Raw genomic sequence first — 12048 nt, 5'->3', positions numbered from 1 at the left:
AGGCTGAAGTAGGGGGAAGATCACCTGAGATCAGGAGTTTAAGACCAGCCTGGCCAACATGGTGAAACTCTTTCTCTACTAAAAATACAAAAAATAGCTGGACATGGTGGTGAGCGCCTATAATCCTAGCTACCTGGGGGGACGAGGTGAGATAATTGTTTGATCCAGGGAGGCAGAGGATACAGTGAGCCGAGACAGTGCCACTGCACTCCAGCCTGGGCAACAAAAGTGAAACTCTGTCTCAAAAACAAACAAACAAACAAACAAAAAACAGTGAAAGGCAGAGGGAAGGCTCAGATACAAACACACCTATTTTTTTGTTATTTGTTTTTCTTTGAGACAGAGTCTCAGTCTGTTGCCAGGCTGGAGTTCAGTGGCGAGATCTCGGCTGACTGCAACCTCTCCCTCCTGGGTTCATGCGATTCTCCTGCCTCAGCCTCCTGAGCAGCTGGGACTACAGGTGCCTGCCACCACACCTGGCTATTTTTTTGTGTTTTAGTAGAGACAGGGTTTCACCATGTTGGCCAGGATGGTCTTGATGTCTTTACCTCGTTATCTGCCGCCTTGGCCTCCCTAAGTGCTAGGATTACAGGTGTGAGCCACCGTGCCCGGCCATATTTGCTTTTTGAATGACATGAAATCCAGGAGAAAATAAAACAAAGTGTCTAATATGAAATAGCTTTATCTGCGGGGACAGGTTCATATAATTTATAATGGGTAAGTATACACATTTGTACCCAAATATTATGCAGGCTTGGGAAGCAACCTTAGATAAACAATAGGACAAATCTATGCTGAAGGGTAGGACACTGATGTAAAGACTGTAAAGAAAAGGAAGAAACTAAAACATGCAGGAATTCTCTGTGCCATAATTTCAACTTTTCCATAAATCTATTAAAAAATAAAAAGTTTTTTCAAAAAAAAAAAGCAAGCTTGGGCAACATAATAAGACTCCATCTCTACCAAAAATAAACAAAATTAGCTGGATATAGAAGTGCACACCTGTAGTCCCAGCTACTCAGGAGACTGAGGCAGGAGGACGCTTGAGCCTAGGAGCTCCAGGCTGCAGTGAGCTGTGATCAGGCCACTGTATTCCAGCCCAGAAAGCCATGAGTATAGCAGAAGGAAAATAGCACAATATTTTTTTTTTTTTTTTTTTTTTTAGATGGAGTCTCTCTCTATCACCTAGGCTGGAGTGCAGTGGCTTGATCTCAGCTCACTGAAACCTCTGCTTTCCAGGTTCAAGAGATTCTCCTGCCTCAGCCTTTCAAGTAGCTGGGATTACAGGCATGCATCACCATGCCTGGCTAATTTTTGTATTTTTAGTAGAGATGGGTTTTCACCATGTTGGTCAGACTGGTCTGGAACTAATGACCTCGTGATCTACCCACCTCGGCCTCCCAAAGTGCTGGGATTACAGGAGCCACCATGCCCAGCCAACAATACTCTTTTTATTAGATGTTCTAGCCAGGTGCCATGGCTTACACTTGCAACCCCAGCACTTTGGGAGTCTGAGGTGAGAAGACTGCTCGAGTCCACGAGTTTGAGACCAACTTGGGAAACAGGGAGACCTTGTCACCACAAAAAATTTTAAAAATTAGCTGGCTGTGGTGGTGCATGCCTATAGTCCCAGCTACTTGGGAGGTTAAGATACGAGGATCGCTTGAGGAGATTGAGACTACAGTGAGCTGTGGTTATGCCGCTGCCCTCCAGCTTGGGGAACAAAGCAAGACCCTGTCTAAAAATGTGAGGCTGAGGTGTGGGAGGATTGCTCAAAACCAGGAGTTCAAGATCAGCCTAATTAACATCAAGTCCCTGTCTCTACTTAAAAAAATTAGCCGGGCGCGGTGGCTCACGCCTATAATCCCAGCACTTTGGGAGGCTGAGGCGGGTGGATCACGAGGTCAAGAGATCGAGACCATCCTGGTCAACATGGTGAAACCCCGTCTCTACTAAAAATATAAAAAAATTAGCTGGGCGTGTGCCTGTAATCCCAGCTACTCGGGAGGCTGAGGCAGGAGAATTGCTTGAACCCAGGAGGCGGAGGTTGCAGTGAGCCGAGATCACACCATTGCACTCCAGCCTGGGTAACAACAGCGAAACTCCGTCTCAAAAAAACAAAACAAAACAAAACAAAACAAAACAAAAAAAGGCCGGGCACGGTAGCTCAAGCCTGTAATCCCAGCACTTTGGGAGGCCGAGGCGGGTGGATCACGAGGTCAAGAGATCGAGACCATCCTGGTTAACATGGTGAAACCCCGTCTCTACTAAAAATACAAAAAATTAGCTGGGTGTGGTGGCGCACGCCTGTAATCCCAGCTACTCGGGAGGCTGAGGCAGGAGAATTGCCTGAACCCAAGAGGCGGAGGTTGCAGTGAGCCAAGATCGCGCCATTGCACTCCAGCCTGGGTAACAAGAGCGAAACTCCGTCTCCCAAAAAAAAAAAAATTAAAGAAAAAATTATTTTTAAAAAGTTCAGCCGGGCGCAGTGGCTCACGCCTGTAATCCCAGCACTTTGGGAGGCCGAGGTGGGCAGAGCACGAGGTCAAGAGATAGAGACCATCCTGGCCAACATGGTGAAACCCTGTCTCTACTAAAAATACAAAAATTAGCTGGACGTGGTGGCACACGCCTGTAGTCCCAGTTAGTTGGGAGGCTGAGGCGGAAGAATCGCTTGAACCCAGGAGGCGGAGGTTACAGTGAGCCGAGATTGCACCACTGCACTCCAGCCTGGCGACAGAGCAAAACTCAAAAAAAAAAGTTCATCTGAATTTCAGTTAGATTCACACCAGATTTAGGAAGAAAAAGGCTCAAAACTTAAGTTGGTATTAAGTTGTGATATCTAAAACGTTTCAGAGATGAAGCATTTCTCTTACAGATCTCCATGAAAAAATAAACAAACATATACACCAAAGAGGAGATAGATTTATATAGATATTCAAAATCAGACAATAATAACATTTTATCTCTTACACATTAGAATTGAAAGTCTAGTTTGTTTTTAGAATGAAGACGGTGCAAGTACCCCAAAGAAGAGTATTATACTGGGGATGGGACTCTGAACTCTCATTATCTGAGAGATGAACTAAATGAAGATAGTTACAAAGAAAGCATTTAAGGAAATACATTTTGAAGCACTGCTATAGCAACAGAGTTTCCAGCTAGCTTTTTATGCATGAGCTACTGTTTCTTCCTGAACACAAATACTGCAAGGCACAACTGGGGACCAAGGCCACTGTTCTGTGTAAGTAACAGACTTGGGTTCCTAGAAAAGATTCAAAGGAAGGCCTTAAGGTCCCCAGGTGGACTGTGGAACAGGGTGCTGGGGAAGAAACTTTAAGATTCAGATAGGAATCACTGAGATAGGAATGAAGTGTACTTTGGGAGGAGTCACCACCCCTGCCTGTTTCCAAGTAGCATCCTGGCGGGGACCCCATGCCTAGCCTCTCCTATGTGTCTATGTGATTGCCCCTGGCTGATGTGTTGTCTTTCCAATTAAAAACTCAGATTTTCATCTTACTGTCCTTCATTTATGCCATGATTCCGCAGCTCAGTGCTCACTTCTTATAGGAAGTCAGCTCTGATCAACTACACCTGCCTGGTGACTCCAATGGCATCCTCTCAGAGGTCCACCTGGATTCTTTTGATAACTACAACATTGTTATAAAGCACTTGACTCTGCTGCATAATTAGGCTTTCTGTGTTGTTCTTTTCTTTTTCTTTTGAACTAACAGGCGTTCTGCATAACTAGGCTTTCTGTGGATCAAAATGCAGTTCCTGAAGTATAGGATGTCTCTTCCTATAAATCAGAAGCACATTAAATAAGTCATTGTCATGTGATACCAGTGTTATAAGGAATATGCTTGAATATTTTTTCATAGTTTTCTGAAATTATGGGGTTGCCTGTCACCAATTTCTCACATTCCACTTAGCTTCCAATAGAGCAAGAGCTATGTTGTATACCATCGATCTTCCACGGGCTCTCCATAGCATCTACTTATTGTAGGTACTCAGATGACAACATGAATGACTGCCTTGGGTCCCTCTGACTGGTAAATTAGTTGTGAGCAGGGACAAGAACCAAGGCTCCATAATTACTCATGTGTTGAGCAAGGATCATAAAATGTTGGAGCTAGGCCCTTACTTTTCAGGAGATAAAGGGGAGGAAAAAAAATTTTGCTTAAGATATGAATGTTTGGCCAATATTACACACCTTTTTCTGATGTGCTTTGTTCTGGATTTCGAAGGTCCTCAAGGGCAGAAGAGTCAGTTATGATGGAAGGGGAGCTGTGAGAAGGCTGGCTCCCATCCTGTTCTAACACAGCTTCTAGTTCAGCCATTTCCTGCTGGAGCTTTATCAGATTATCTTGCATGGTATCCCTCTGCTGCAAAAACGATAAATGGCACCAAGAAAATGAAATACTTTTGAGAAGCTTTCCACTAAATGAAAATATGTCATACAAATTAATTTTAGTACAGGAATTGAAGTCATCTAGTATGGAGCTATAAATTCTGGCTGAACACCTTTTAATCCAACCACATTCATGCAGTTAATGCCCATGAAATTATTTCCAAATGATGTTAGTGAGGGAAGAATCCTTAAACTACCCCAAATAGACTTGACTTATTGTGATGTCCTTTTGAAGTTTTTTTTTTTTTTGAGACAGAATTTTGCTCTTGTTGCCAGGCTGGAGTGCAATGGAATGATCTCAGCTCACCACAACCTCCACCTCCCGGGTTCAAGAGATTCTCCTGCCTCAGCCTCCCGGAGTAGCTGGAATTACAGGCACATACCACCATGCCCGGCTAATTTTGTATTTTTAATAGAGTTGGGGTTTATCCATGTTGGTCAGGCTGGTCTCAAACTCCCAACCTCAGGTGATCTGCCCGACTCAGCCTCTCAAAGTGCTGGGATTACAGACGTGAGCCACCATGCCCAGCCGAAGCTGGTTATTTTCTTTTAAAGCTAGGGAGTGAAAAAATAATTAAGGTATTTAAACACATTGGTATTTAAAATTATCATGAATCTGTTAACATTTTATTTATACAGGCACATTTCAAAGATTTGGTGTTGTGAGAGTCATCAGATATTTAGGTTAGTTCATATAAAAATGTGTGATTTTTAGACTGATGTAATGGGGAAAAAAGCCCCCTATGTATGGCATTTTATAAAAATACAACAAATATAAAAATACTATCAGTAGTCCTGCCTAGATTACTGGCTTGGGAAGACTCGTCCTTTTCTAGGATTCTTTGAAACTTTAGTTTGTTTTCTTTTTTTTTTTGGAGTCTCCCTCTATCACCCCGGCTGGCGCCACCCTGGCTCACTGCAACGTCTACCTCCCAGGTTCAAGCGATTCTCCTACCTCAATCTCCCAAGTAGCTGGGATTACAGGGGCTAGCCATGATGCCCAGCTAATTTTTGTATTTTTAATAGAGGCGGGGTTTTATCATGTTGGCCAGGCTGGTGCTGAACTCCTGATCTCAAGTGATCCTCATACCTCAGCCTCCCAAAGCGTTAGGATTACAGGCGTGAGCCACTGCGCCTGACCCAAACCTTTAGTTTCTAACAGAAAAAGCAAAAAGCTAATTCATGAATCTATCTGCTCAGTTAATTAGACAATTATTTACCATCTATTAAGCACCAGGCACTGTCCTAGTACCAGGGATATAGCCCTAATGGTGCTGCCATTCTAGACAGGGACATCTTGTCTAGAATGTGTCTACCTAGAGATCATTAGCAAGGACCTGTAAGAGGGAAGGATCCAACAGAAAGGGGCCTAAGAAAGCCTATAAGGATAGTTACTGTTTTGTTTTTGAGATGGAGTTTTGCTCTTGTTGCCCAGTCCGGAGTGCAATGGCATGATCTTGGCTCACCGCAACCTTCGCCTCCTGGATTCAAGCAATTCTCCTGCCTTAGCCTCCTGAATAGCTGGGATTACAAGGCATGTGCCACCACGCCCATCTAATTTTGTATTTTTAGTAGAGACGGGGTTTCTCCATGTTGGTCAGGCTGGTCTCAAACTCCCAACCTCAGGTGATCTACCCATCTCAGCCTTACAAAGTGCTGGGATTACAGGCATGAGCCACCATGCCCAGCTAATAGTTAACTGTTTTTTAAAATAATGGGTTCTTCTTACTTGTGAGCTCCTGTTGTTTATTGCTCCATTTCAATGAAGAATGTACTAAGTCCAAGTATTTGATAAACAAAGAATTAGGTATATAAGGAGTTGTCCAAAATATACTATTTTTTTGAGATGGAGTCTTGTTCTGTCACCCAGGCATGATCTTGGCTCACTGCAACCTCCGCCTCCCGGGTACAAGCGATTATCCTGCCTCAGCCTCCCCAGTAGCTAGGATTACAGGCACATGTCACCACATCCAGCTAATTTTTGTATTTTTAGTAGAGATGGGATTTTACCATGTTGGCCAGACTGGTCTCAGATTCATGACCCCAGGTGATTGGTCCGCCTTGGCCCCCCCAAAGTGCTGAGATTACAGGAGTGAGCCACCGTGCCTGGCCCAAAATATACTTTTTAAAAAACATTTTTTATTTTATTTTTTTGAGACGGAGTCTCACTCTGTTGCCCAGGCTGGAGTGCATTAGCGCAATCTTGGCTCACTGCAACCTCTGTCTCCTGGGTTCTCCTTGCCTCAGCCTCCCAAGTAGCTGGGATTACAGGTGCCTGTTATCACACCCGGCTAATTTTTATATTTTTAGTAGAGACTGGGTTTCGCCATGTCGGTCAGGCTGGTCTAGAACTCCTGATTTAAGGTGATCTGTCTGCCTCGGCCTCCCAAAGTGCTGGGATTACAGCTGTGAGCCACCGTGCCTGGCCTTAAAATCTACATTTTAAAAAATCACTTTTAGAAAGAACATCAATGGTTGCCAAAAAGTCCAGTGGGTCGGGGGCAAGGGTGGGGTAAGAACACGTTGTTTCACTCTCCATTTCTTCTTCTTCTGATCCTTGAAAGCAATTTTGCCCTCTACTAAAAACAAGCCATCTTTCTTTCTCCTGCTACAATGAATTAATAGTTTCCAGGAGGTTTTTATGACCAGAAAATGTATTCCTAGCTTCACAAAGGTTTCCACTGCTACCCTGACATTGCTTTGCTGCCAATGTCTACAGCAACGCCATTGCCACCACGTGGTACTCATGAGTAGTTACATCACTGATCAAACCCTAGCCAAGGTCTTGCCTCAGTAAATCTGGAAGGAAAGCACACAGATGTGTGGCAAAAACCCTTCACAGGCTGTATTAGTACTACTGTCACAACCATCACATCTAACCTCTGTGTGGCCAATACATAAATCAGAAAAAATAGTAGCGAGGTAATTATTAATAGATAAGTTTTCTTTGGCTTTCCCAAAGGAATTATTTTTTATAACTTAGACAAACTCCCCAGCAGGCAAGTGACCAAATACATTAGGGAGAATAAAACCAATAGGTTACCAAGACTTCTTAATTCTAATTCTGAAGTGCTCTTTCAATGAGCTCTAGTCTTCTATTTCTTTCTTTTCTTTCTTTTTTTTTTCTTCTATTGAGACAGTCTTGCAGGCTGGAGTGCAGTGCCATGATCTCAGGTCACTGCAACCTCCACCTCCCGGGTTCAAGTGATTCTCTTGCCTCAGGCTCCTGAGTAGCTGGGATTACAGGCATGCGCCACCACGCTTGGCTAATTTTTGTATTTTTAGTAGAGACAGGGTTTCACCATGTTGCCCAGGCCGGTCTTGATCTCCTGACCTCCTGGTCCACCCACCTCAGCCTCCCAAAGTGCTGAGACTACAGGTGTAAGCCACCGCACCTGGCCTTCTATTCTAATTCTACTATGTTGCTCTAGCCCCTACTTTTAATACAGCTACATTACTATAGAAGTTCCATAAAAGCCCTGTTTATCATGTCTTTTCCTTCCATAAAGACCTTAGTGCTCCAGCCTGGCCATCATGGTGAAACCATGGCTGAGGCAGGACAATCACTCGAACCTGGGAGGTGGAGGTTGCAGTGAGCCAAGATCGGGCCAGGGCACTCCGGCCTGGGCAACAGAGCAAGATTCTTCCTCAAAAAAAAAAAAAAAAAAAGAACTTACTGCTCAGATAAGTTATACTTTTTGAACACTATATAACTGTTAGCCATTACTGCCGTTAGGATAAAGTCCAAATTTCTAAACGTAGCATTTAAAAGGTCCTTTACATCCTGGTGTTATCTCTCATTTCTCCCAACACACCTCACACGAGTTGTTTCCCCGTAACACAGGACAACTTTATGTTTTCTGGGCATTCCATGACTCTGTACCTTCACATTACCTGCTGCCACTTGGAAAAATTCTTCTCATCTTTCAAAGGCCTAGCTCAAATGTCTCCTTCAGAAGTCCCCACCAGGAGGAGTTGTGAAATTTGAGAAGGGCAAGTGGGGATAATGTGGCTAATTCTAATAAGACTCCTAAAATGTGCAGCACAGCAGCTGGAACTGGTCTGGAGGGAAGCAGAGTGTATATCTGACCCTTGTTGGTTCATATTCACTAGATACAAATATATATATAACCTTCCCATAAACATAAGTGTATTTAATGAGTTAAAACTATTTCTGTTGTTTCTACTACTACATAATAAGCCTAATCCAAATACAAGCTGAAGTCTTAGCACAAATAGTGACTTTATCATGGTAGTTTTGTTGACATGGTGTGACTATTTTCAAATATAGAGAAAACTTGAAGGAACTTTACAGTGAATGTTTGTATATCTACTACTTAGAATCTATAATTAACATTTCCTGTATTTACTTTATTCCCCATCCCCTCCTACAAAAAAAAGTCCCCACCAATAATCCATCTCCTATTGGGAACAGACAATCTCTTGCTACTTGATTTACATTGCTAATGCATTAGCATACCCAAATGGAACACATGACCTAGATGGAAGAAATCTTTCCTTAATCATTTTTGTCTCCCTAATGCCTAGCAGACAGTAAGCACTCAGCAAGAGTTTAATGAGAAAATAAATTAATGAATAAGTATAGTTAATCAGTCTTCTGTAAAAACAAACAAAACCCCAGATACCAATGATACCGAATTAGGAATTCTCCCTGATCTATATACCTTTTTTTGGTTCAGTACAAACGGGGATAAAATTCCACTTTAATAATTTTTCCTGCCTGTGCTACTCTAGATGTAAGATAGCCTGAAATCTGACTTCAGCTGTTTTGGGTAGAAGCTTAGTAAAAACACTTTGCAAAATGAATTCTGAACAAATAGACACATCTCTGGGAATAAGATCAGAAATACAGAAAACCAAGGATGTAGTATATCGAATGTCAAATATAATACAGTATGGCTAAGGCAGATGTAATCAGAAATTGCAACCTTAAACTTTAAAACACAATGGACAGAATTAGATGATGGGTATATTGACAAAGTCCCAAATCCACATCCAAAAAGGATCATAAGAATTGCAAACAGAGAAAAGGCCTCCTAAATCTTTTTATCAGTTTAGTTGCCATGGCAATCCTGCAGAAGTGGCGAATACTCGTGACAACTCAGATACAGAGTGGGCAGTCATCTCAAAGGTTTCTTGCCAACTCCAAGGGGCTTCAGGCCTAGAGGGATTTGCTCTGTATGCAGAATGGGCAGTAGAAGATAAGCCCTCTCTAACTGTAGTTCTCATAGCAATGCAAGATTAAGATTTTAAAACAGGATATCACCCAGTGTTGGCAAGGTACAGGAAAATGGGAACTATCATATACCACAGGGGCTGGAAGAGCACAAACTGGTTCAGTCTAAAGAACAATTTAGCAGCATGTATCAAACACCAAAATCCTAGTCCTAGGAATTTATACTAAGGAAATATTCAGGGATGTGGGCAAGTATTTAGCTACCAGGATGCCACTATAGTGAGGTACGTAATAGCAAACTATGCCTCTTACCCTGAAACCGTCAACACTCAGCAACAGGTCAAATAAATCATGATATACTAGAAGGACAGAATGCCATATAATAATTAAAAATGAAGTCACTTAAGAATTTTAATGACCTGGTGGGGCACAGTGGCTCACACCTGTCCTAGCACTTTGAGAGGTCGAGGAGGGCAGATCATGAGATCAAGAGATCGAGACCATCCTGGGCAACATGATGAAACCCCGTCTCTATCAAAAATACAAAAATTAGCCGGACATGTAGTCCCAGGTGCCTGTAGTCCCAGCTACTTGGGAGGCTGAGGCAGGAGAATCGTTTGAACCTGGGAGGTGGAGGTTGCAGTGAGCTGAGATTGCGCCATTATACTCCAGACTGGGAGACAGAGCGACATTCAGTCTCAAAAAAAAAAAAAAATGCCAGGTGCAGTGGCTCACACCTGTAATCCCAGCACTTTGGGAGGCCGAGGCAGGTGGATCACGAGGTCAAGAGATCAAGACCATCCTGGCCAACATAATGAAACCCCGTCTCTACTAAAAAAAAAAACATACAAATATCAGCTGGGCATGGTGGTGCACGCCTGCAGTCCCAGCTACTCGGGAGGCTGAGGCAGGAGAATTGCTTGAACCCGGGAGGAAGAGGTTGCAGTGAGCTGAGATTGTCCAGCCTGGTGCCTGAGCAAGACTGTCTCAGAAAAAAAAAAAAAAAAAAATAGAATTTTAATGACCCAGTAAAAGCTAGATACAATGTATAGTGTTATCTGGATTTCTCTTTTTTTTGAGACAGGGTCTCACCATATTATCCAGGCTGGAGTACGGTGGCACCATCACAGTTTACCACAGCTCAACTTGCTGAGATCAAGCAATCCTACCCCAGCCACTCAAGTAGCTGAGACTATAGATGTGCACCACTAAGCCCCACTAATTTGTTTTCTGCAGATAGAGGTTGCCCAGACCAGAGTACAGTGGTGAAATCACGACTCACTGCAGCCCTGAACTCTGGGGCTCAAGCAATCCTCCTGCCTTAGCCTCCCAAAGTGGTAGGATTACAGATGTGAGCCATGTGCCTGGCCTACTGGATATATTTTAAAGCTAAACTATATACAAGCACCCCTGTGCACACACAGGAATACTGAAAGAATATACACCAATAAATTGGTAACATTTCTGGATAACACAAATTGCAATTAACTTACCATTTTAATCATTTTAAGTGTACAGTTCAGGGCATTAAGTATTTTCACATTGTTGTGTTACCATTGCCACTATCCATCTCCAGAACGTTTTCATACCAAACTGAAATCTGTACTCATCAAACAATAACTCCATTTCCCCCTCTCCAAGTCCCTAGTAACCACTATTCTACATTCTGTCTCCATGAATTTAGTTTTGTTTGTTTTTAACTGCTCCTGGTGGAGCAAGGCTAACCCACAGGCAGTGTGCCCAGAGTAACCAAATTTAACTATTCTAGGTATTTCATATAAGTGGAAGCATATAACATGTGTCCTTTGGTGTCCAGTTTATTTCAGTTAACATGATGTCTTCAAGGTTCATCCATGGATGATTTCCATTTATCTGTATTTTCTAAGTTTTCTATGATGCACATATATAACTTTACAAGAATATCAGGCTTTTCTCAACTTCACCTAATCTGACTTCAGAAAGTTCACAAAAAAAACATCATTCACTTACTAGCAGCTAAAAGGGTATTTAAGACTTAGGTGAGAAAAAGAAGCCATAGCAGGATGATTCAAGGGGGTCTGGACAGCTCCACTTTAAGAATGTGCCTACAGCAGGTCAGAGAACGTAGGCAAACTGTCTAAGATCACATAGCCCAGTAAAGAACTCTCACCAATATTATTTCCAGCAATTGTTGTGTGTGTATTCTGCACAGAACCCTGTGCTAGGAGTACAAATAACCATCCTAACTATTAGAAGTTGTCAATCTAATGGGAGATAAATAAATGAAAAAAATAAACTGAGATGAGCCTGAATTTTTGCATGAGGACTTGGAAAATTTTGGTGCCACTTCTACAAATAAAAATTAGGAGGCCAGGCATGGTGGCTCACACTTATAATCCCAGTACTCTGGGAGGCTGTGGTGGGCAGATCATTTGAGGTCAGGAGTTCAAGACGAGCCTGG

The 12048-nt window shown here is 42.7% G+C and overlaps 1 protein-coding gene across 9 annotated transcripts in view; it reads right to left on the bottom strand.

Annotated features, from left to right (window-relative positions):
* BRCA1 (BRCA1 DNA repair associated) overlaps positions 1-12048 on the bottom strand; it is a 78639-nt gene that overhangs the window by 39150 nt on the left and 27441 nt on the right. For all 9 annotated transcript variants that reach the window (XM_021673673.2, XM_021673672.2, XM_012443870.3 and 6 more), the window contains one exon: positions 4214-4385. In XM_021673673.2, coding sequence (XP_021529348.2) covers positions 4214-4385 — 172 coding nt within the window. The remainder of the gene's footprint in view (positions 1-4213; positions 4386-12048) is intronic.

This window comes from Aotus nancymaae, unplaced genomic scaffold (genome assembly GCF_030222135.1).
Source record: "Aotus nancymaae isolate 86718 unplaced genomic scaffold, 86718_ANA_hifiasm-v0.15.2.pri h1tg000089l, whole genome shotgun sequence".
Taxonomy (NCBI): domain Eukaryota; kingdom Metazoa; phylum Chordata; class Mammalia; order Primates; family Aotidae; genus Aotus; species Aotus nancymaae.
Note: the sequence above shows the minus strand (reverse complement) of the source record. Positions and strands in the feature narration are given on the sequence as shown.